Genomic DNA, 25402 nt, shown 5'->3' on the forward strand with positions numbered 1-25402 from the left:
TGAATATAGCAGGAAAATGAAAATTTGATCTTATACCTGTGCACCTATGCAATCTACAACATCCTCTGGTTAAAAATAGGCTGAGCTGGCTGCTCATTGTCTTGTGTCAGGTAACGTGTCCCTTAAGTCAGAAACTCAGTGTCATGCTGGCTTCAGGACTGTGTGCTGTGCTTGTGATTAATACACATAAAAATATGACAGAAGTAGGCCAACTCAGTTACAGTTTGGATACTGTGTATTTATGTAGCTGTTGAGCTATGTAGGGGGCATCCACCAGGGCAGTTGTAGATATGCACATATAATGGGGTATTCCAAACTTTCTGAGACTACCAATTCTAGGATTAACTCTATTCTAACACAGCTGTTTCAAGTACAAGAATGTGTCTAGATCGTCCATGAATATAAAAGGAGCCTGAAGTTGATGCTCAAAGGTAGACACACACATTGTAAACACGTAGGTTATGTATCTCTGCCCTGTGAGACCATCCTGGGTTAAATATTGAGGTATTTCAACCCAGTTAGTACTATTATTAGGCTAAACTACACATTACCAGAAAGCAAGCCTGCTTTGCTTCTACATAAAGTAACTCTTGTTGAGTCCAGCAAGTAGATCTTGAACTGCAGGACTAAAAAGCCCAGGAATGGAGGAGACATAGGAATCTGAGACCTGTTTCAGAAGTGCTGATGCATTAGAGTCAGGGACTGGTGGCTGTAGCCCACACTGGGTTTTTAAAGAAGTCAGATCTGCATCAGTGATTGCTTTGGTAGACACGCGTGCACTATTTTACAAAGGTTTCCTCTACATGCCTCTACAGGTTTTACTACCAATAAGCCATTGCTCTTCAGAAAGCTATCTGTTTTTAATTTTTAATGCCTATAGCATAGGTTTCTGAAGGAGAATTTCTGGCTAGGACCATTAGATAATCACAGGGTGCTGGAGCTGGGGACTGGCAGAGATGGAAAAAACACATCTCTTACTGGAAAAGTAAAAGAACAAGGCCTGAGGCATTGCAGTCAGAGGGGAGTGTATGTAGTAAAGATATTTTTAACATAGCTGCAGCTCATACATAAGTGGGGAAGGGCCCTTCTGGGTCACTGAACCTTGCCAGCTGAGGCACCAGATCTACTGTCCTGGCCATTCTGGTATTGAAACTGGGGCTACTAGCCTGAGGCTCACTCAGATGTACCTCCAAGTGCACTATTCAGTGCTGGCTGAAGTGAAGTCCGTGAGTAGCTCTTGCAGCCAGAAACTCTCAGGAACGTCAGCAGCTGCAGATCTACCCTGTCTCAATCTTCTGAGAAATTGCCAGTTTACAAACACAAAAAACATTTTTAGCCTTTTAAAAACTTCCTCTAATGTCTTTTATTTTTGCTGACAATGACTTCTGGAACAGCCAGAGCACATCTGAACTTTTCTCCCCATTACATGAATGTTAGATTTTGCTCATTTACTTGGATGATTTTGTACTGCATGCATCCCACAAAGTTCTACAGCTCTGCTATATATGTTATTCATAATGGAAAAGATCTTCTAGACTGTTTCCCACAAGTATACAATATGTATGAGACATAGTAAGTGAATTTACTAACCACTTCTGGAGGGTTATTTGTGCTCTTAAACAGCTGCATATTGATGCCTAAGCTTTTGTGGATCTAGACCTCTCAACATGCTTTTAGCTGTGCTTTCAAGGGAGATATTTGGCCTTGAAATCACTTAAGCCAACCTTTTCAAACTTAAATGCCTAATCAGGCATACTCTTCCCACCTAATGGAAACACCAGAAGTCTTTTCTATTCCTACAGCAGAAGAGCGAGATTTAAAGCCAGTAGCTCTAACTCCACAGATGCTGAAGCAAGCACGCTCCCCTGCCTGTCCTGTCCAGATGACTATCATGTTAATGGCTTACCACCTGCCTGTGGGCAGCCTTTCTGGATGCACCTGGCAGTGTTTAACCTGTTGGGTCTGTTCCAAGTTGTAGGTCCCTACGTGCTCCTAATCGTGAACTTCAGCCGTGCTCAAATCTACCTTTACGTCTCTCCGTCTGAGTAACCTGCAGGCCTGGTTTCTGAAAGTGGCCTTGGGCTGCCTGCAGCAGGCAGGACACGCAGCCTCGGCACGGCCAAATTCTCAAGCTGTGCAGGACCCAGCCTTGAATGGTCGCGTGGTTCTGAACTCTTTGTGCTGCACCTGCCCACGCCAAAGCTCCTTCCAACCTTAAGTTCCTCTCCCACCTCACTCATACGTCCTTCCCCTCCCGCAACTGCAGCCGCAGGCAGAGGCTCCGACAAGCCGTGGTATTGCAAGGGACGACCAGCCCGTAACCCTTTGCTCTTTTGCGAGGATTTGGTTTGCATGTACTTTGTCTGCGATTAACACTTTTGTTTAAATTGTTGAGGTCCGGACAAAAATCTCTACTAAGATCAGGGAGCTGGGCAGTGTTTCGGGACGAGCCATCAATGCTGTGCTGTGGGCTGCGCTCCGCCACACCACGCTTTCGCCACAGCACAAACTGCTCTTCCCTGCGCACCGTCGCGGCCTCCCCCTGCCACCGAGGCGCCCCAAAGCGCACAGACAAGAGCAGAGCGGGGCTGCTCTGCCCACAGCTCCCAGGGAACGGCGGATCGCTGCCCAGGTGAGATGGGAACAGGACGTTCCCCGGCTCCGGGCACACACCGCCCCTTCCGCCGGCGGTCCCGCCCCTGCTCCCGGCAGCCCGTGCCCGGCATGGCGGCGCCCGGCGCGTAGGGCCGCACGTGAGGGACCCGCTGCGGGGCCGCAGCCGCCGCCACCATGAAGACTAAGCCCTCGTCCCACAAGTCGGGGAACACGCACCGGGTGAGCGCCCGTCCGGACGCGGCTGCGGGCCGGGGGAGGGAGCTCAGGCTGCTGCCGTCGGTGTTAGCTCAGTGGCCGTGCCCGGCTGCCGAAGCGGCAGGGCGGCGGGAGGCGTGAGGGCGGGCGGCGTGGCAGGGTCCGCTCTGCGCTGCCAGGGTCCCGGCCGACACAGCGGGGCCGGAGTGCGGCTGCTGCCCCGTACCCGGCTCTCCGCCAGTCGGGTCGCCGTCCCTGGCAGGCAGCAGGCCTTGTGTAGCAGGCTGACATAATTCAATGGAATTAACCAGGGCGTCGTTTCAGGAAGGCTGAGAGCGGGGAAGTTTGCTGAGGTCTAGGTAGATTTCTCTGCGTCTCTTTCATCGTGTTGTGCAGACGCGTGGGCTGCGAGCCTCAGCTTTGCAGGTCGGGGAAGGGGGAAGAGGGTCAGTGCTGGGCGTTTTGCCTTGATCTTTTTGTAGGGCTGATATTGGGGGGTATTATCTGGCAGCCCATCTTTAGAGGTGGGGTTTCTGTTTGCAGTGTGCATGCTATCGAGAGAGGTTTAGAAGGGATGTGTTAAGAACTGAACAAGAAACATGTCCTTTTTTTTGTAGTTTCTTACCTTTTCGGAGCGCCTAAGCAACATTAATATTGATATTATTCATCGGATTGACAGAACCGGGAGCTATGCTGAGGTGAGAGCAGCAATTGTGATTATTTTCTGAAATCACATGTAGATACACTCCATGAAAGTGTCACTTAAGAAATTCATTTAGGAGGAAATAGGGAAGAAGTTCCTGCAAGAACTGCCTTTTCTGGAGCCTCATTTCATGCTTTGCTTCCTTTTACTTTTTTACCTGGTTTGCAGTATTGCCATAGAGACACTTTGACAGTACCACCCTGATTTCTTCCATGTGGCTGGTGGTCCTGTTTCTGAACATGAAAGATGCTGCTGTGTCATTTAGCAGACCTAGGACCAGACTTGGAAGTACTTGCACATGCTGAATAGTTGCAAGAGAATCAGAAGTTTGAAAATCATAAGTTGGAAAAGACCTCTAAGATTACTATTGAGTCTGACTGTCTAACACTGTCAAGTTCATCATTAAACCATGTCCCTAACTGCCACATCTACACATCTTTTAAATATTTCCAGGGATTACTCAACCACTTCTCTGGAGCCTAATGCCTGACCACTCTTTCAGTAAAGATATTTTCCCTAATATCCAGTCTAAACCTCCTCTAGCACATCTTCAGGCAATTTCCTTGTCCTATCACTTGTTACCTGGGAGAAGAGATCAACACTCACATACTGGCAGCATGAGCATGTGTCTTTATGGATCACAAGGATCATTTCTATGTATCATATAAATCATCATTACAATTGTGGCATTCTGCAGGTTATTGCCACCTGGCCTACTGGATTGTTCTTCTGAACTTCCCACTCAATAGCTGTGAGGATGCCAGAAGGCATTGTGCTGGGTGAACTATGGCTTAGCATCTTAGATTATCAAAGCCAGTCAACAGAGGTATAAAAAGCAGTTATGTAAACAAGTCCTGTCACCAGAAAATATTTTCAAATGTATTTTGAATATTGAAAGAAAGACTTATTTTCACTGAAGTTCCACAATACTTGTTGAAGTTAGTCATTGAGATTTCTTAGAATATTCTTTAAATGTTTAAGACACTTGATAGTTGTCTTCATTTGAACCTCTCATCTTTACAGAACACATTCATTAGGGTTGGTGGCTATTCTTCATCATCTTTGTTTTGGCAGGAGGTTGAAACCTACTTTTTCGAAGGACTGCGGAAATGGAAGGAATTGAATCTCACTCAGCATTTTGGTATGTCATTTATATTCATGTTTCCTGCTTTCCTTAGACTGCTAAAATATGTTTTTTCCTCATCCAGAGCCCAGTGGGAAATTATTGACTGGTTTTTGGACTGGGCTCTGGAGCACTGTTATTCTTTAATACCCTACATGTTTATCAGGGACTGGACTGGTTTTCAGGGCTTTTCTTTTGTTGTTTGAACAGTGCAATTCTACAATGAAGTGGCCAAAAAATGCCAATCCTTCAACCAGCTGGTTTATTACCAAAATGCTGTTGTGCAGAGCTTGAAGACACATTTGCAAGTTGAAGGCAGTCTTGCTTACCAACCCCTATTAAAGTAAGTATATGGTCACAAAAAGTAGTCATAAGCCTTGTTTGTATTACAAGTAAGTATAAGTCCTGTTGTAAGTGTTCTTTATCATTATTATGCCTGAAGAAAATAAGCAATGAGATGCCCAAAGTGGTCATATTACCCTGGTAGAGCTTTATGGTTCTAAGTCTTAAAAAAATATACTTATGACAAGGCAAACAAATTAGCTGGAGTGCTTACTGAATGTCAGATATTATATTAATGTGCTTTGTCTGATGTTAATAATTTGTTTTCTTGTTTACTGATGTCAGCTTGATTTTTTGAAAATCTTAAGATTCTTGCCATCCACTGCTGCCTAATAGGTAATATTTTTTAAAAAGTGAGAAGTAAAAGTGATGCTGCCTTTCTTTCCAAAGAGACTTCGCTGGATTATTCAATGTTTGACTAGGTTTTTATTGGTTTGTTTTTGAAAAGCACTAACACTGATGTATTTTCTGAAACACAGTCTAGTGGTGCAGCTGGCTCGAGATCTTCAGGCTGATTTCTATCCTCACTTTCATGACTTTTTCCTGGCCATCACCAAATTACTGGATACGCAGGATACTGAACTGCTAGAATGGGCTTTTACCTCTCTTTCCTATCTCTACAAGTATTTGTGGAGATTGATGGTGAAGGACATAGACAACATATACAGGTAAGAACCATACTTAATGTCTGTCTTGATCAGCAGTTACTAGATGTTGTAAAAATGTAAATGCCACATGAATACATGGCTTAATGCTTCAGTATACTTTTTAGCATGCATTCTCAACTTTTCTCAGAGAGAAACTGGCCAAGCTCCAGGGAGTTACCAAATGTAAGGACTTTTGGGCTTCAAGAGTTCCTGAGCTGCAGGTGCTTGAAGGCTGATTTCATATGTGCTTGCTGGCAGCTGCTGTAGACTGACTGAGCATGTGGCCTGACCCAGTGTGACCATTTGTTCAGGCTTAAATTGCTGATGTAGCTGCGCTCTTCCTTTTGACATAGACAGCGGTTCCATGTTTCTTCCTCTTAATTTCAGTTTGGAACAGATGGAGCAGAAAACTTGTTACAGATTTTCTCCCCAGCCCAGGCTAAGCTGTCGAACATATTGAGAAATGATCTCCTCAATCTGGGAGAACCTGAGGCACCACTCTCTCTGCAATGAACCTGTGATAAGCCACCTGCCTCTGTTACTGATACCAGCAAATATTTATCAGCCTTGCAAACTGAATGTTTCAAAACTTTTAAGTGTACAGGAGAGCCTGTTGGCTCAGTTGAAATACAAATCTGGCATATAAATCAACTTCCATTTTATTTATTGATGCTAAATATATATCTTTAAAATCTTAATGCTGCAGTTGAATATGTGTAGATCCACAGATTTGAAAGTTATTTCTGATTGTGACTTAATTTGCGTGGCACTGTCGTTTGACCTTCTTTGCAAAACTCTTGTTCTTTATGCAGGGAGAGTGGAAAGGAAACTAGATGAGGGAAGGTATTGGCCCTCTCTAGAAGGACAGGTTCTTAGTGTTTATAAAAAGTGGTAATGTAAACTGGAAACAATTTTTTTAACCAGCTGATGGCAATTCTTGCATTGCCGCTAATAAAATGGATTATTTTGTGTCTTTGTAGCTTGTACAGCACCCTGCTGGCTCACCACAAACTCCACATCAGAAACTTTGCTGCTGAAAGTTTTGTCTTTCTCATGAGAAAGGTAAGTGGGATGTTTTACTTTGGTGCTATCTTCATTTTGAGGTGGTTTTTGGATTCAATGTGCAATATTAGGTTTTCTCCAGAGAAGGGTTAACAGGGCCTGAGCGGTCATGCAGCATGTCCCAAGTTGTCAAATTTCTGCCATTTTGTTGGGGTTTTTTTTGTCATACTGAGAATGTCGTGCATTCTATGTCAGTAGTGGCAAATAGAGGCCTTGGCACTCTCTGTTTATAGATGTTAAACTAAATGTCTGTGGTTGATTTGTCTAAAATAACTAGTAATAGTCCTTCAGAGGAGAGGCTTGAATTTGTACATACACATTTGACCACTGGCCTTTTCACAGATACTTAAAGGCCTTTGTAGAGCTAAAATTCTTGTGATGTTTTTGCAGTCCTGAAGATCACTGTATGTAACATTCCCAGGCAGATCAGCCAAAAGCAGACATCAGCCTTTCGTGGAGCTAGGAAAGGGAGTGGGTTTTCTTCAGTCAAAACATACAAAAGCCAGGTTTCCTTAGACTGGCTAGCAAGTTTGAATATCCTCATTTTTGTCCTAAGTTGAGAGACCTTAATAAAGCATGTTCATTTGATTGATAGTTTTTGGAAATTTCCAGATTTTCAAATTTTTGGATTTCTAAAATTCAAATCCTCAGAAACTGAGATGTTTAAAATACTGGACCAGAAGTCCCTGCAGTGTTCTCAGGTGTGGTTCTAGTTTTGGATGTCTGGATTCTGTGTTCAGCTGATATACGTCTCTTTCTCATCAGGTCAGGGACTTTTCGTTTCAGTTGTGACCAGTTTAACAGTGCATTTATGCACGTGTTTAAAATCATGAGAAGAATAAAACCCATATATTTCTGCTGCAGTGACCTCAGCAGAACTGTGTACGTTCTGGGGCTGTGGGAGCTGTAGTAATTGAATAGCTGATCAAATTTCTTCTTTGAATTTCTTCATGTGGTCATAGAAATAATGAGTTTGAGCTGCTGTGGGAAGGCAGGACTAGGAGAACATGGTGCTGTGGAGCCTTTTGATTGCCTCTGTCCATCTGGCAGCTCTGAATAGAAGATAACATTTTTTTCTCCTTATGTTTTGTAGGTTTCTGATAAAAATGAACTCTTCAATTTAATGCTTCGTGACCTGGGAGAGCACCCTGAGAAGGTGGAAGGTGTAGGACAGCTACTTTTTGAGATGTGCAAGGGTGTTCGAAATATGTTCCACTCTTGTGCAGAGACGGTAAAGACCAGATTGCTCCTTTAACTGTTACTGTAACAGGCCCTTGGCAGTGCTCACTGAAACCAGGGAGTGTTTCCTCATTCACCTCAGTGGATCCTTGGTGATAAGCATGTTGGTAATTATTTGGTAGGATATGACAACCTTCTAAGAGTATTTTTTGAGCCAGGAATGTTGTTTTAAGTAATTCCTTTGCAATATTCCTGTATGCTGAATCCTGCTTCTTGCTGGTATTTCAGATTTTAGATGATATCCTTTTTTTTACTTTTTTTTTTTTTTCCCTGTAGTCATTCTAGGAAGAACTGAGATCACTGGAATATTTTATGAATACATTGCACTAATTAGTTTTAGGATTGCTAGATTTATTTTCAAAGTGTAAGAACACAATATGCTCTTTTCCTGTGCAGGCTATGAAGTTAATTCTGTTGAAGCTGGGGCCTATGACTGAAGAAAAAATTGAACTACCATGGGTAGCTGTTGGAGAAGCCTTTGCTCAGATGATCAGATCAGCTGCAGTGCATATCCATAAGGAGCATTTTGATATTGTCTTTAAGTGCCTGGAGGTACACTGACTATTTTTCTTCTTACTGTTATTTTTTTTTTCATGAGTGACTTGAGAAAAAATTCAGCACTTTATTGAGGAAAGTATATGTGTTTTATTGGACCAGAACTGGGGTTTTTTCTGCTTTGGAAACATAAAATGCAGAGTCATGGGAGAAACTTCACCCTTCTTTTCTAAGTTTAGAGTTACCCTGGTGGCTGTTTTGTGAGTGAGAAAGGAATTACTGTAGGTGAGACTTGGAATTCAGTCCTATGGCTGGGCAAGGATGGTTTGTACATTCTGCCTTTGCACAGATTGCAGAACCCTTGCTGGAATGTAGTGGTTTTTTTTATGTTGCTGAACTACTGGTGGTTCAGAACCACTTTATGACAGTAAAAGGAAAGCTTTTTACCATACAGATCTTTTTAAAGGAAAGAGTTGGGTTAAACCTGAAAATCCAAGTTTGAGCCTTGCAGCCAAGTACTGAAAATCAGAATGTTTTCAGTCTGGGTGTTCCTGCATTGTTGCTTGGGGGTTACACTCTGGTTTGAAGGAGCACAGCTGCGTGCTGTGGGCTGTGCTGTGCTGGATCAGGATGATGTAAAATAATCAGCAATGACACAACCTGGCAGTGTGTTTTACATACCTGACGAATATTTAAAAATTTGCAAACATCTAATAGGGGGATTTGCTAAGGGGGATTGAAGCCTTTTGCAACTGACAGCAGACTGTGTCAGTTGTGCTCCTCAGAGGGATGAAATGGGAAACTGCAGGGAAATTGTTCACATTACCTTTTTTAGGGTACTCCTTCCAGCATGGATAACTAATTCCTATTGGTTCCTTCTCGAGACTGCTTTCCTGTGACTAACCAGTTTCCTAGAAAATCCTGTCCTGTTCCTCTGGCCTAATCCAATATGATAAGCAGTTTTTACCTGACTGTCGTTAGCTACAGATTTGTTTATCAGTGAATGTTTTGTATCCCTGAGGTTTCTTTGACTCAGCATCTGCAGTAGTTAGGAAATCTTGGGAATTTATGAAATCTTGGGTGACATACTTTCTTTTATTTTTAATAAGGCTTTTTCTTTTGTTGTGGGAACTGGTGGATGCATGGGGATATCTTGCTTAGAGGGAAGTATTCACAGTCTATGATAGCTGTCTAAATTGGGTTAAATTTGTTGGATTAAGGGTAGGGGTTTATATCTTCTGGGCAGAAAGACATTAATGTAGAATGTACATTATATGAGTAATCTCTCAGCATCCACATTAGCAAAATGATATATAAAATGTAAAAGTACCTAAATTCTGATAATTTCAGTGAAAGCTAGGTGCTTCCAAACCATTGTGGGTGTGGAGCCCAATATTTCTCTTTCCTACTTCATGTGTCAAGTGTTGGTCTTTCTGGAGACCCTCATTTTTAGGAGTTCCTTGTGTTTCTGTCCAAGGAATCTGGGATATGTTTTTACCTAAGGGAAATTTCACAGTGTTTCTTCAGGGTTTAATTTGTAGAATATATATGACAGAGCCAACAATAGTTTGTTGGGCAGCTGAGATACTGATTCTTTGGAATGTCCCTCAGATAGCAGTAAGTGAAACAATCTGTTCATTTACCTAAAACATTTAATTTCCCTATTTTATTTAAACAGGAGTCACTCTTAGATTTGCAGAAGAAAATAACTAAGGACAACTGCTCTGTGGCTTCAGAGCAGGTGGAAAGAATTCTGCAAGCTTATCTGATCTTAGTGGAACATGCAAATGGATCTAAAATCTCACTTCCTGAAGATGTCTGTCAGGTATGTCAGACTGTCATTAAATGTGTCGGAGAAGTATCTGTTGAATATGGAAGAGGTGTGGTCAGCCAAAGCATTCATACACATTTCTGATGCATCACTGGGCTTAGGATTTGAGTTGAAGGAACAGAGATACATATTTTGAATATTGCTACCTCTCTGATTCTGTGAGATTTTACCTCTGTATTGTAATGCTAGCATAGCCCAACTTTAATTGAGCAATGAGGAAAATGGGCTATTGCTTCCAGAGTCTGTTCCTTCCACTCACTGTGCAGGAGACTCCCCCACCACCCCGTATCAGTGGTATAGAGCTGTCCTGCCAGATTCACGTACATTTGACCCCATTAAGGTAGATTTAGGGCCTTCAAACTTCTTTGTGATTATTAGGATTTGTTTCTGTGGGCTGAAGCTTAGAGCTCTGTGTCCTCCTGGTCCAGGGACTGCCCAGGCCATTCAGACCATATAATCATTGTCTTCATGGACAAATATGAGTTCTCTCTTTTTCATTTCAGGTTTTAATAAAAATGTTACAAACACCATATCTCTCATCATCTTGCTGCAAGATGCTGCTAAACACCATTTCTGCATTCCTGCTGGCTGAAAATGTTTTGTTGCCAGATTCTTTGACCAAGGAAGCTATTCAGAAGGTAACAAGGATTGCTGCTTATGCCAGAAATCCCAGACTTCAAATATTCTAGATGATTTCTGGACATTCTATTTCAGCCTGGGAAGCATGCTATAAGGTTTCCTTTAGCCTTTTGCACAGATAATGAAGAAGTTGCCTAATGCCTTAAATAAAGTCTGATGAGGTTCTGGGATGACCTGACAGTCTAGCACAGGCTGTCAGTATAGCAATGCCACCATGGCAGACATCATTGCAATGAAATCCAGGCTCTGATCAAACATCTATAGTCCTTGTAGAGAAAGGAAGGCAATCAGTGAAGGAATACATCCTGCCTATGGTGATGAAGCAGATCATTGAGTCAAACTTAGTGAAAAAAAAGTCATTTTTCATTAAGTTCCAAAGCATTTAATAAGCATGCCTTAACCTTATGAACAAGGTTCACACAATTGCAGTTTTGATTCAGAAAGTACAGGGGTAAGCATATTTCAGTACTGCCTTTGCTCCTGGAACGTTGACACAATTAGCTGCATACATTCCTATCAAAGGTAGTGTTGCAAAGATTAATGGGAGATTATACTATGGAGTCATATTCTTTAGTTTTCCTGTTACAGTACATTATAATTTTGCAATTAACAGTGTGGACCATAGTTCTAGTGTGTGTGTGTGTGTGAAAAATATTTGAAATAAAAATGCCACACAATTTACAGTGGGAAAGCAAGACTTGCAATTGTTTAAAAAAGATCAGATTTCATCTAGTCTTCAGTGTTGACTTGTGCTGAAGTAAGATTGGTTCAGCCTGTGGCATGAGGCCAGTTTTGCTCAGGAGACTTCTTCAAACATTTCAGGATATTTGTGTGGGCTTTTGTTGAACTGGAGGAGGCTTAAAGCTGTCCTTTCGTTCTGAAGGGTCTGGGAAACAGAGATCTGGGTGTGTAGTTTATCTTGGCATTGAGGAGTACTGATCCTGAGTATCTCGAAGGCCTGTTCCTGTTTTGGATCCTTCAAAAGCACAGAAGATTGCTGTGCCCATGAGGTAGTAAACTTTTTGCAACCTGCTACACAGAAAAAAAGCTGAGTTGAAATGTGCTTTGGGCCTAAGCTTTTTCCTATCAGTTAGTGTGTCTGTGCTGCAGTCCTAGCACTTTCAACTTATATTTTCCATATCACGCTGAAGAGATATCTCAGTTGTCTTTGCACAGAGGATCCAGCAGTGTTTGTCAAAAAGGGTTGTGTCAGTAGGGTTTGTTAAAAAGGACTGTGCATTTCTGTACCTGAATTGTCACTTGGAAACAATGCTGCTCTGTGTGCTGGAATTAGCAAAAGTGCCAGGCAGAGTTTCTCAGTGTTCAAAGCATACTTGATTTGTTTACCAGAAAAAATGTCCCATGGGTAGTGAAAAGCTGACTATGAAATGTCACTCATTCTGCAACCTTTCACTTGCATTTTGCAGGTATTTGCAAGTAGATTTGAACGGCGTTTTCTTTTGGACTTCTCTGAAGCAGTGTTCACAATGAAGCAATTTGAGAGGGTAGGTGGAAGTGATTGTGTGTTATGTTTATTTTTGTTGCTAAAGGGAACAACTGGATAATCTACAGTCTATTCACCTGCCTTGTATGCTGAAGGATTGTTGTGTATTGACATGATGTTTATATAAACTTCTGGCATGATCTGATAAGAAGGAAGGTTACTTGTGCTATTGTGTTAAAGTTATGTAAGGGTTCTCATAGTTGGAGAGGTTGATAGGTATCTGTTCACAAAAAGAAGCTTGTCTGTGGGGACTTAAGAGGTTGTGTTATGGATGGGAGGAAGAGAATGAGTTCTGGAGAAACTAAGTGGAAATGAAGAATAAGCCCTATAACTTGGGAGGAATCAAGTTAATTAAATGGAGTGAGAGGTGAAAGCCAAGTCAAGGATCTGGAATATCCTGATAAGACTGGATTTGGTAGAAAATGAGCTTTTGCATTAAATTACCTTCTCTGCTGGGATAGGAAAATGTCTGTGTGCTGGTGTCTAGGGGCACCAGAACTGATAAGTCCAATGCTTTGCTAGCTTATTTGTGAGTATTTGGATTTCCCTGTGGTTGGTGTTGTGGGTTTTTTTCTGGATTTGATGATGATTAAAGAGACTTTCCAATCTTTGACTTTTTACCTTTGGTTTTTTGGTTTTTTTTTGTCTCCAGCATTTTCTCCCATGCTTTCTAGAATACATTGAACATTGCTTCTCTGGCACAGATGCTGTCACAAAGGACGAGGCTGTGGCAATTCTGGCTAAACTCATTTTGGTGAAAGCAGAGCCTCCTACCATTGGTTCAATGGCATTTGAAAAGTATCCTCTTGTTTTCACCGGAGTATCTGTCAGGTGAGACTTTTCAAGTTTAGCTAACACTAGATATGTCTGTGTGGCTCTTGGCCTGAAGGCAGTGCCTTCAGTAAAAGTTGCCCTCCAGTATTTGCTGGAGTTGTGTAAATGTCAGCATTGCTGGCAGATTTGCAAAGCAAGTGGTATAGTAGGATATCACTTTCCTATTTGAAATTATGTGAGAAGAGATGCTGCTTTGGAAGGATGGTTGCTAATACACACAGTGTTGTGGTGCATGTGTGATGGGGATCTGTTAGACCGTCATGCAAACTGCATCCCTTGGCAGTTAATCTTTGTAGTGAGTGCAGCAGTTCAGCTTCTCACCATTACTAACCCCCTGCCTGTGCTCCAGCTTTTTTCCCTGTATGCATATGTCTTGTCCAGGAGCTTTCTTGGCAGCAGTACTAAAGTCTTGCCGTAGAGCACAGCTGGATATCAAAGGACACGTAATTAATCCAGAAGCAGCACTGTGCTGGCACAGCTTGAGTGCTTTTAGTTCCAAACCTAGCTTGGTTGCAGTGAAGTGGTTGCTTTCCCCAGAGCCTCTTTGGAAAAATTAGGGGTAACCACTGAAGCACAGAATGACCCATTGCTAATCTAATGATAGTGATTTTTCTAGTAATTCTAACTCGGCTAATTCAAAACCTTTGACTTCGTGTTGCCTTTTATGTAACATTTTATTTTTCCTTAAAGCAGTCTGCTCTGTGTGGCCTTTTCCTATTTTTATTTAATAATAGTGGAAGCATTAAGGTTTTGGGAACAGAAGATTGAGTCAAAATGATTAAAATTGGTTTTCTTTCCTTGTTTTCTTTGTTTCTTGGTCTATTTTTTCAGTGGTTTGGAGTACAGAGCTGCAAGGACCTTGGTCCTGCTTGAACTTTCTTTTGTGCTCTTGCAATGTCAGTAGTCTAAATTACATCCAGGAGACATCTCAAGAATTGCATACCCTGTCTCCTACCTAGTTTTTAAATATTCCAATTCTGGAGATATCTGAGCTGCCTCTGGCATTCTGTGCCAGTACTTTATCTTTATACTTATACAGGTGGTTTTTGATTTATTTGGGCTTTTTGGCTTTTGGTATTTTTGTCGGGTTGTTAGGGGCTTTTTCCTTGGTGCACAGTGTATAACTTAAACCTTCTTTATGGCAGTTTAAGTCCCTTGCTCCTTATCTTATCTGCTGAAAATATAAAGAGCAGAACATTCTTACTCTTTGCATCAAGCTTTTGCAAATAGCAGGCTTTCATCATCAGACATGTCTGAGATCTTCTTTCTCTGGACCAACAGTCCTAATTCCTTGAAGTTTATTTCATAAATTTTTTTTCTGAAGCCTCTAATGATTCTTACTGTTGCTTTTTATGAGCTTCTGTATTTCTTGAAGGGTGAAGCCAATACAGCCTTCTGACTGTGATCTTGGAAGCACTGGGTGGAATGGAAAGATTGCTGTGCACAGTGTGAGGGACTCCTGTTGATATGTTCCAGTATGGTGTCAACCCTTTCTGCCTGTAAATTGGCTAGTTGATTTGGGCTCACCTTGTGATTCCATTTAAGTCCCAAAACTTTTGCCTCACTGATTGTTTTCTGTCATCCATCTATATCGATGTTATCATGGTTTATTAACAACTGTTGTAGGGATGACTCTCAGGTGTTCCTAGAGTCTGTATGTCCCAGTTGTGAGGGTGTCCAACTGAGAACTGTCTTTCTTCTAGAAGTGTTATTTGAACTTGAAATAAAGAGCTGACATTTCTTGTGGGCCACGTTTTGTGCTCCTCAGCATAACTAAATGATGTTTCGTGCGGTAGAGGACACTGAAAAGAAAAAAATCCCTTGTGTTGTGCAAGCCCTTTTTTGCTGGAAGTAGTCAGCATGATTTTGAATATCATAGGAGCAAAAGGAACAATCTCTGATATGCAGTGGTGGACTACTAAAAAGTTTGGTTTTATTTTTAGCTCTAATACAAGGCAACAAACAAGTAAAAGACAAGGCGAAAAGGCAGAAATTCCAGTGTTGGATCATGTACTGTCTTTAATGCATTTACCAGAGAAGGAAGACATCACTGACCTTTCACAGTCTTGGGTTGCCTTGGTTGTACTGCCACATATTAGGTAAGAGATATTCTAAGGTACTATTGTCATGTATTTCAGTAATACTGTCTACTTTATTACTGCCTATTAGCTCTCTTTCTGTAAGAAATCACTTTACTAAGGAAAGGACTAAGTAATTGCTAGTGCTAGGCTCAGGAAACTGGGGTTAGAAGACTAAAACAAGTGCTGCATGAAAATACCATGAGTCAACAGTAAAGACAGGAATAGAATATCAGCTTCTTGATTGCCTACTCACTAAATTTGGTGCTTTAGTATATAGAGACGTTCTTGACACATTTCAGTTTGTGTGTTTTAAGTACTATCCTCTCTCAACAGTATTTTTTCAGTAATTATTGAAGGACTAGTTAGAAAGAAGATGCGGTGAATGCTACAACTTAAATTGTGAAGCAGAAATAGCAAATACATTTTGGCGCTGTTTTCAAACTTGGAATGAGCTACCTGTAATTTAATAGAGATAAATGTGATAGAAAGCTTTTTTACATAGGTGTCAGTGTAACAGTGTAAACAGAAATAAAATTATTTTCCCTCACATTTATTTGGAACAGACCAATGAACAAGGACCACATTCTGCCTCGTGTGACAAGTTTTATAGACTCTCTTTTCACAGCCATTGACAAAGGAAGCCTCTGCAAAGGTCAGTTACAGTTCCTTCCTGTTTATTTGCTTTTTGTTGATACATAAAAAAATAAAAGCAGTTTTCTGATTGCACAAAGCATGAAAATGAATAGCATTGTATCCAAAATTACTTACTAGCTTGACTAAAACTAGAAGAGCAAAGCCTGGGATGAAACAACTTCGAGGAAACAATTCTGCTTTTGCTGTTCGTAATAATGGTGGGGTGACAGATGTCCTGCATAGAGGAAGACAGAGGTAATGGGGAAGGAAAAGAAGAAAATGAGAAAAAAAGAGGAAGGACATCTATCTAAACCAAATGCAGGCTGAAGCTGTCAAGTGAAGGAGAGACTATTGACTCATAAGCTCCAAGCCTATAGTGCAAAGTTTAGGACATTACCATCTGTCACTAAATAGCTACACATCGATAACAGCTGTAAACTCAATCTAGCACACTCCAATTACATGCCATTATCTCAAACCTTTTGAGCTCCATGCTGGGTGCCAAAAAAGACCCTTGTGGTTTAACCCCAGCTGGCAACTAAGCCCCACACAGCTGCTCACCTGCTCACACTTGCCCAGTGGGATGGGGCAGAGAATCAGAATAGCAAAAGTGCCAAACTTTGTGGACTGAGATGAAGGCAGCTTAATAAGTAAAGCAAAAGCTATACACAGATAGCAAAGCAAAACAAGGAATTAATTTACCACTTCCCATGTGTGGGTGGGAAACCTCCAAGATAGCAGAGCTCTGCCATGCTTAATGGTGACTTGGGAAGACAAACACCATCACTCTAAACATTCCCCATTTTGTCTGCTGAGCATGACACTTGGTCTGAAATATCCCTTTGGTCAATTGGAGTCAGCTGCCCTGGACATGTTCCCTCCCAACTCCTTGTGTACCCAGAGCCCACTCACTAGTGGGCTGGTGTGAAAAGCAGAACAGGCCTTGATGCTTTGTGAGTGCTGCACACTGATAACAAAAACATCCCTGTGTTGTCAGCACTATTTTCAGGACACCCAAGGCAGAGCCTCATTCCAACTTCTGGCAGAAACTCAGTTCTATCCCAGCCAAAACCAGCACATTCTCTGCCTTTTATTCAATACCATTTATGTCATGCTCGGGTACCACACTCTCCAATGCAACCTTGTTATCCACCCCTTCCCCTCCTATCCTTTGATACGATATAATTCCCTTAGTCTGTGGACCACCCCTGTAAAATGTTCAGTTCTATGATGTTCAGTATCCACTGAGTTCATTTAGTCCATGAATCTGGGCTCCATCTGTTATAGTGGTCACTCAGAACAGGAGAGTTGATGTCTTGTGTGGAATTGTTTGCCACCAGAGTCAGGTCATGTTAATTCACTGCTGCGCTTGCACTGCTTCTTGTAAAGCTTGTCCTCTGCTGGTTTGGATGGATCCTGCTGTAGTAATTCCTACAACATGCAACTTAAACCTACAGCATGCAATTGAAATGGGTAACAACAATTTAAAGTTATACTTGTTACAGTCTCCACCCCAGTGCCTTTGGTCCAGGCCACGGGGCTTAACATTGCAGTGAGCTCTTCCCCTTGCCCCTGCTTGGGTTTGGACTTACCCACAGTCTCGTTAGGGCAGTACCTGCTCCAAGTGGAGTTTTACCTATGAGTCCCAGTTTCTCCTGGAGTATACCAGCTGTGGTGTAGACTTACCCATTACCACAGGTGCTTTGGGGTGCACCTGTTCCAGGGCAGCTTTATCTGGGGCCACAGTGCCTTCAGAGATATATGTGCTCCAAATGTGGCCTTACACATGACTGTTCTCCCTCAGGAGTGTACCTGCTCTGTTCTGGACTTGTCTGTGGCCACACACATTGAGGTGCTGCAGCATGACCTCGTGCATAGCTGCTGCTGATTCATGGTGTACCTGCTGCAGCATGGACTTACCCACAGGCACAGATGCTTCAGGTGTACTTTCTCCAGCATGGACTTACCCTTGGGTCACAATTCCTTCAGAGTTACACCTGCTGCAGCATAGATGCACAAAAAAACCTAAAGCCACAGTAGCTTTGAGATGAGCTTAACCACAGCCACAGATGCTTTGGGGTGTCCTGCTCCTGTGTGGACTCGTCCACAGGTCACAGTCCAATTGACTCAAGTTTGCACTGGAGTTCCAGCCTGGCTGGTACAACAGGACAAAAAGAGCAGCACTGCCTTGGCCACCTGCCCACCTGGGTGCATTTCCATGGCTGTTATCAAAATGTTCCCAGGTACAGCAGAGAAGGATGATAAGCAGTACAGCACTACAGCTGTGAAAGCAAAAAGCAGTCAGGAATGATGAGTGGCTGCTAATGTACAGTGAGACAAGCAAGCCCAATGGCAGGCACAGAAGATTGCCAATTAATAGCTAAACAGCAATAACAGCTATTAATCAGGGTTCAATCTAGCACGTTGCAATCAAATCTGTCATTATCTCTAACCTTGCGAGCCACATGTTGAGTGCCAGAAAGGACTGTTGTATCTTAACCTCAGCCAGCAACTAAGCCTCACATAGCTGCTTGCTTACTCAGCTGGGATGAGGGGAGCACCAGCAGTGTTAAAGGGAGAAAACCCATGGGTTGAGATACAGATACTTTAAGAGGTAAAGCAAAAGCCATGCATGCAAGTGAAGCAAAACAAAGAATTCATTTGCCACTTCCCAAGGGCAGGCACGTGTTCAGCTATCCCTAGAAAAGCAGGGCTCCATCACTCATAACAGTTACTTGGAAAGGCAAATGCCATGTCTTCTTATTCTCCCTGCTTTAAATGCTGAGCATGGTGCCTTATGATGCAGGATATCTCTTTGGTCAGTGGGGTCAGCAGTCCCAGCTGTGTTCCACTGGTTTTGGCTGGGGTAGAGTTAGTTTTCATCACAGTGACTGGTGTGTGTTCTGGATTTGTGCTGAAAGCTATTAATACAGAGATATTTTTGTTACTGCTAAGTCTACTGCTGCTGCCAAGGCCTTTTCTGCTTCTTGTGCTGCCATGCTGACAAGGAGGCTAAGGGTACATGGCAGGCTGGGAGGAGGCACAGTCAGGACAGTGACCCCAGCTGATGAAAGGGACACTCCAGAACTTGCCACTTCATGTTCAGTATATAAATTGTGGGGAAGAAGGAGGAAGGGAGGGGATGTTTGAAGTGATGGCATTTGTCTTCCCAAGTCACCACTCTATGTGATGGGCCCCTGCTCTCCTGGAGATGGATGAACACCTGCTTGCCCATGGGAAGCAGGTCCTTGTTCTGTTTTGCTTGTGTACATGGCTTTTTTGCTTTATCTTAACCCACAAGTTTTCTAGCTTTTCCCCTTCTGATTCACTCCCTGATCCTGCTGGTGGGGGAGTGGACAGGCAGCTGCAGGGGATTTGGAGGCTGGCTGGAGTTAAATGACAACACCCCTCCCAATGCCTTGTGCACCCCCAGCCTCCCCACTGGTGGAGCGGGATGAGAAGCAGGAAAGGAGCAGGAAAGCCCTGGGTGCTGTGTGAGTGCTGCTCATCAGTAACAGAAACATCCTGTTATCAACAGTTCCCAGCACAAATCTAAAACATAGCTCCATACTAGCTACTATGAAGAAAATTGCCTCTATCCCTGCCATAACCAGCACACCATCTCTGACCCAAGTGACACCACCAATTCTTAATCCTTCATCTTTTCTCCAGGAATAGATGGTCACTGGTTGTCTTCCCTCTTTGGCCAGGTAAAAAAAAATTAACTGAGCCTGCACAGAGCAGGGCAGTTGTTACTGAGAGAGCAAGAAAGTATTTGGCCTTGTGACAAACCATAAACAAGTTTTGGAATGCCCCAGGTTGAGTGTTTGTTGTTCCTTTGTTTGTAAGGGCTGTCTGTCATTTTCCATTTATAATATCTTAATATTCCTAAACATATCCACCAGTCAGCTCTGTTGCCTTTTCTTCTTTAAAGAAGCTTTGTCAAGCATGGCCCTTTTTGATTTAGGTCTTTCTTTTTTCATATTTGAGGGTTTTTCATGCTGTCATGATTGTTTTATTGGTAATGTACTTAGCTTAAAAAAGGAATATCTAAAAATTCTTTTCTTGGGCCTCATCTTTGCTGGGTAGTAGCAGCTCTGCTCAGGTTCTGTGTGTGTGCCAGAGGCACATTGCTCCTTCTTCCTTTGTCAGTAAGGGAAAAGAAAATAAATTCATCCTCAGTCCTATTCTCATGCCTCCTGTATTACACTTATTTGCTTGGTTTTCTTCACTCTTCTCCCAAACTAGGATTCCTGTATGCTTTTTTTTTTAACCTCTGGCATTCTTCCCACCTCCATGATACCTGCAATTCCTTCACCTTCTACTAGGACTCCAGTCTCCTCTCACTGCCTGTACAAGGCTCCCAACCCTGTGCTCCATTTGACCTTCCTGGCCTCAGCCCTAAGGCAAAGTGCAAGTTCCAGAACTGGGTGTTTTTGGTGTTCTGGTTGCTGTGGAGTGCAAGGAAACAGGCTTGAAAACTGAGTCAGAGCAAAAGCAAGTTGGCAGTGCTTCCCTTATTGATCACACAGGTGTGTCTGTAGTGAGATGGAAGCTGCTATCTTTGTCCAGCATAGGCACACTGCTACCATAGGGCATGCAGATTTGGAAACTGTCCCTACACTGTAGATGCAAAAAGTTTCCTCCTGTCTTTACTTGATGTTGTTTCTCTCTTTGAGGAGCTCCTTATGGAGGTTAATGGTTAGCAGGATCTGGCACATACCTGGGGAATTAAGCAACTTAGAATAGAGGAATGTTTTCAGAAGAATAAATAGGATATGGATGGCACACTTCCCTTTTTTTCCCATGGGCAGCATGTAAGACAGTTACATTTTTTAAAAACTTTCTTTGGTTTGCCTGGTTTAGGAACAGTATTTCTTCAACCTGGGAAGAGACGAAGGGGGGGAATTATTTTTATCTTTTTTAAGCAACTTATTTCTTATCATAGAAGTGTGAGGGGAAAGGAATTGCCTTTTTGTGCCTGGCAGGACATTTGCTATCATGTGCTTCTGGGAAACCCTCCATCCCTAAAGGAGTCGGAGAGGTTTCAGAAGGAGACAGAATTCAGCAAGTCCACCTGCCATTCATTAATATATTCTTAGTCTTTAGGTGCATGGGACAGCTTTGAAGGTCTTATACAATAGTGCATTGCAAAGTTGCAGAGTTTGAAGGCACCTGTCTGGTGGTAGCATCAGTATGTGTTTTTGCTTTGTTCTTGCTACATTCATATCAATTTGGCAGCATTTCTTCCTTTTTTAGCAGAGTGCTGTCTGCAGCTCCTTTTACAGTGCTTAGTTCCAGATCCCTGCTTTCTGCACATGTGGATGTGATGGAAATAGGCAAACTGGGAGCTGTCACAGCTTTCAGTGCTGGTTTGCTGGAGGAGGCACTTGCTTTGATAGCCAGGGAAACACTTCTTTTATGTGTTATGATTATGTGTTATGGTTAGAAAATACACATGCCAGTTCTGGGATCCATATGCTACCTTATTTCTCTGACTTCAGCCTTTTCAGGATAGGCAAGCACCATACAAGCGCAAGTCACTGAGAGCTGAGTAAATTTACAAGATGTTCTTGTTCTTTCTCTGCTCCAGGAAGCCTGTTTGTGGCCTGCCAAGCTGTAAGTACTCTACTTAATTTGGTGGAGTCTGCTGAAGTACTCCATTTGTTACCTGTGGAGCGTGTCAAGAGCTTGGTGACGTAAGTAAACTCTGTCTGTTCTTTGGTGCTTCATGGTTTTCCTTGGTAGAGCAAAAATTTGATTTTGCCTTTCTATAGGAGTTAATTAAATGTTTCTTTGTGTGCTCCCCATTCTGCATCACTTCAGTATTGTGGTTATGTAATGGACCAAAATTGTAGGCACTTTTTTTGAACAATCAGGTAGATGTAATTCCTGTTCAGTGACATTTTCTCTGCAAACTGATGCCTTCTTAGCTGCAGGGTAATGTGTCAAGTAAGTTGGTTCTAGTTTTATGTTGGAGTGCTACACTGATTCTAGTTTTACTTTGGAATGCTACACTTGGTAGTTCTGTGTTACATTATAATAATAAAAGAGACAGGAACCGCACTTTCTGAACTGTGTCAAAAGCCTGAGTTTGCTGGTGGTGCTGGGATTCCACCATGTCCTTACATATCCATGTTTGTGCTTGCTCCACAATGGAAGAGATTTTGTATACTCCATTTTATTTATTTTGACTCTATTTAACTTATAATTAGCATAGAAAACTGCCTGGTTGAAGGGATTTAGGAAAACCATTAATCTCTCTGTCATCTCCAAGTCTTTGGTGGCTTGAGCTTCAAAACATCCTGTTCATTTAGGAAGTTATGATGCTCATGTCTGAGGCATGCTGGAGATAAAACAACTTGCCCAGATCAGGCAGAAATTATTGGCAATGAGCTTTAGCCTAATGCTTTCCTGCCAGCTCTGGGCAGGGGATGTGAGACCTGCTTGGAGCAAGGAATGTAAGGTAGCAGAAGGAAGTTTTTCTGTGAGCAAACAGAATTCCTGGGGTCTCACCTAAGTCTGGATTATTTCTCTTCTGTTGATCACTGACAGAGCACCTGGGCAATAGCAGAAGCCCTCATATGACCTATGCAGGTTTATTTTCTGCAGCTGTGTGTCCAGCATGCAAGTCTCAGCTTGACAAGCCTGATTAACACAAAAGAGGGATCTCATGCTTCTTGGGCTGTTATACATTTTGCAGCTGCAGGTCATTGTGCTGGTGAAGTCTGACTTCACTGGCCTGATGGTGCAAGCAGAGTCTGAATTTGTGGAATTTTCCCTTAATGTTGTAGTTATCACTGCTGCCTTATTTTTAAATAGCATTGTTGTGCAGTGCTTTCTGTATGCTAATAAAATCATCCATTGTTTTAGCACTTTCCCTTCAGACCCCTCTGCGTTGCTGTTGGCTGATCTTTATTACACGAGGCTGGCATTATGTGGCTGCCAGGAACCCCTTTCCCAAGGGAACCTAATGGACTTGTTTGAGAAGTTGCATCCTAATATTTCCACTGGTGTTTCCAAGGTAATATGCTGTTTTGAACACATGAAAAATCATTTGTATTTTAACAATAAAATATAAGTAAACTTAGTGAAATAATAAAATCTGAAAAGAGAAGCATGAGACTGTGTAAAGCTATTACTTCCATAGTGTCTGCTTAGACCTGTGTCAATGGGGCATGAGTTAACAGAGGTTAACTGTTGGTCCTGTCAGCCTTGCCTCTTCCCTAGAGGTAAATCAGGGCAGGAGCATAATGCGTTCACTTCTAATTGCCTTCTACACTACAGGAATTAATCTGTTTCTCAGCTTCAGGATGAACCTGGTGAAACCTGTGTGCTGTACCAGACATTAACCTCTCTGTAGGTGTGTATGTGTCAATTTATGTTGCCTGACATATGCTTCTGCTTGGAATAGGTCCGGCTGTTGACAGTTCGAATTCTAAACCATTTTGATAGTCCACCTCCTGCACAAATTGAGGTAAGGCTAAAACTTTTCATTTAACATTTCAAAGCTATCTGTGTTTCACGTTTTGTGTGAAATGTTGTTCACTTTGCAGAAACAAAATGTAGAGGTAGAGGTGGTCCTCTGCTTTTGTGCTTAAAATTCCAGTTTTATTTCTTTGTCCCCCACCTCCTGGTGTTTTCAGATGTGTGCCTAAATGGTGGAAACTAGAGCAAGTCCTTTGACTTTGTTCTTTTTTCCAGAATGGCCATGAGTCTGTATAGTTTAAGTACTTTTCAGTGAGATAAAGGAACTAACAGAATCCACGTCACTTGTTTGTTCAGGGTGATGGCACAGGGGAATTCCAGCCAGTATTTGCCATATTGCTCCAAGCAGAACTTGTGCCAGCAACAGTGAATGATTACAGAGAGAAACTTCTCCATTTGAGGAAACTAAGATGTGACATAGTGCGGCCTGCAATACCAAGTGGATCTTTGCAGGAGGTAAGGATTTATTGTCAAAAAGCAGTTGTCACATTCCTTTATTCTCAGAAAATGTTCTTATTCCATCACATGGATTGTGAAATTTTTATGAGAATGCATAAAAAAATCAATTAACTTCCAAATTAGGTTTTAGAAAACTTACTTGTTAGTAGGGATCACAGCTCCCATTGTCCTCAGGAGTACTGTGTTTAGTAGAACAACAGTGGCATCTAAATAAATGGCCCACGGTCAGATTGATCTGGGTTTGATGTCATGGAAAGGAAGGCAGATGAATCCAGGGAGAAGCAAGTCGTGAGCAAATTTAAACTCATGACCTTGCCATGTCCTCAGTGTGGTTGAACATTGGTAGGACTCCCACTGGCCATGGGTGACCTCACTTCTGGATCTTGATTCAGCAGGAAAGTCTTTTATGCCTGTGACTGTTAAGTGTCCTCTGCTGTTGAGCTAAAGGGGGCCTCACTTCCATGAGGTAGGTCACTCCTTCTCCACGTGGCTCAGCAAGGAGCCAGTCTAGAGGACATGCCATTAGGCCTAGTGCACTGAATATTTCTCTGGACAAACTTTGATCTTTCTGAGGCCCCTCATTTTGCTGTGGCAGCATTGCAGTTGGAGAGAGACAGTCCAGATCATCTGTGCTGAACTGTTTTTTTCATATTCACGTTATTTTGGTATAGTTATGGGGTCTCAGTGTAGCTTACAGTAGATGGGTTCTAGATTTCCACATGAAACTATGAGACAAGGAATGATTATGTGTGTGACTTCCTTCATCTTTTGTAGCACTCTTGAAAACCTCTTTGATAAAGTTTCCTCTTTGAGAGGAAGAAAGGTTAGAGGAGCTTGGTTGGTCTTTACTGTTTTTTGCATCTCAGCAAGATGGTATTGTATGTCGTTTTAGGTGCCTCTTCGGTATTTATTAGGAATGCTTTACATTAACTTCAGCCCTCTCTGGGATCCTGTAATTGAACTTATAACGTGAGTATATGCAGTTGGTTGCTGCAATCTGTAGTTGTCAGAACATTCCTTTCATTCTTCTGTGAACACAAGCTGAGGTAAAAAATGTCCAGTTTGGAGGGATTCGTGCATGAGAACCTTCATGTGAGATCTTCTGAAATAAATTTGATCTCTCAAATCTCAACCTATGTAGACACTTCTGATTTTTCTTACTTTAAAGGGAATTTGCAACAAATACAGTCAAATAATATCAGAGTTTTTAGTCAGAGGTAGCAGGATTTGATTAATGTTTCACAAATGCTTAAAGGAACAAGAAGTCTCTCTGTTTCCTCATCTGCCAACTTTTTTGTCCTTACTGGAAAACCTCTAAATCCTACTAAAGAGTAGGGAAGTTCTTACCATGGTGAAAAAATTAGTGACTTCTTTCAGCATGACTTTATCTTCTTTTTTATTCCTCCCTCTGTTGTACGATTAAAAAGGATGGGATTTTCCTCTTCAAACCAGTGAATTAATTTTAAAAAAATTAAACCAGCTCTTCAGAAGATATGTCCATGGTGATTCTT

The 25402-nt window shown here is 42.2% G+C and overlaps 1 protein-coding gene across 1 annotated transcript in view; it reads left to right on the forward strand.

The window, feature by feature from the left end:
- Positions 1-2708: 2708 nt before the first annotated feature.
- UTP20 (UTP20 small subunit processome component) overlaps positions 2709-25402 on the forward strand; it is a 63404-nt gene continuing 40710 nt past the window's right edge. Inside the window, exons 1-19 of the mRNA XM_015628087.2 lie at positions 2709-2835; positions 3429-3509; positions 4589-4655; positions 4848-4980; positions 5459-5647; positions 6607-6688; positions 7782-7919; positions 8324-8479; positions 10101-10247; positions 10757-10891; positions 12320-12397; positions 13049-13227; positions 15174-15329; positions 15875-15963; positions 21538-21643; positions 22818-22968; positions 23359-23421; positions 23730-23888; positions 24784-24860. Coding sequence (XP_015483573.1) covers positions 2791-2835; positions 3429-3509; positions 4589-4655; positions 4848-4980; positions 5459-5647; positions 6607-6688; positions 7782-7919; positions 8324-8479; positions 10101-10247; positions 10757-10891; positions 12320-12397; positions 13049-13227; positions 15174-15329; positions 15875-15963; positions 21538-21643; positions 22818-22968; positions 23359-23421; positions 23730-23888; positions 24784-24860 — 2231 coding nt within the window. The 5' untranslated portion in view covers positions 2709-2790. The remainder of the gene's footprint in view (positions 2836-3428; positions 3510-4588; positions 4656-4847; positions 4981-5458; positions 5648-6606; positions 6689-7781; positions 7920-8323; positions 8480-10100; positions 10248-10756; positions 10892-12319; positions 12398-13048; positions 13228-15173; positions 15330-15874; positions 15964-21537; positions 21644-22817; positions 22969-23358; positions 23422-23729; positions 23889-24783; positions 24861-25402) is intronic.

The sequence above is a fragment of the Parus major genome, chromosome 1A, assembly GCF_001522545.3.
Source record: "Parus major isolate Abel chromosome 1A, Parus_major1.1, whole genome shotgun sequence".
Taxonomy (NCBI): Eukaryota; Metazoa; Chordata; class Aves; order Passeriformes; family Paridae; genus Parus; species Parus major.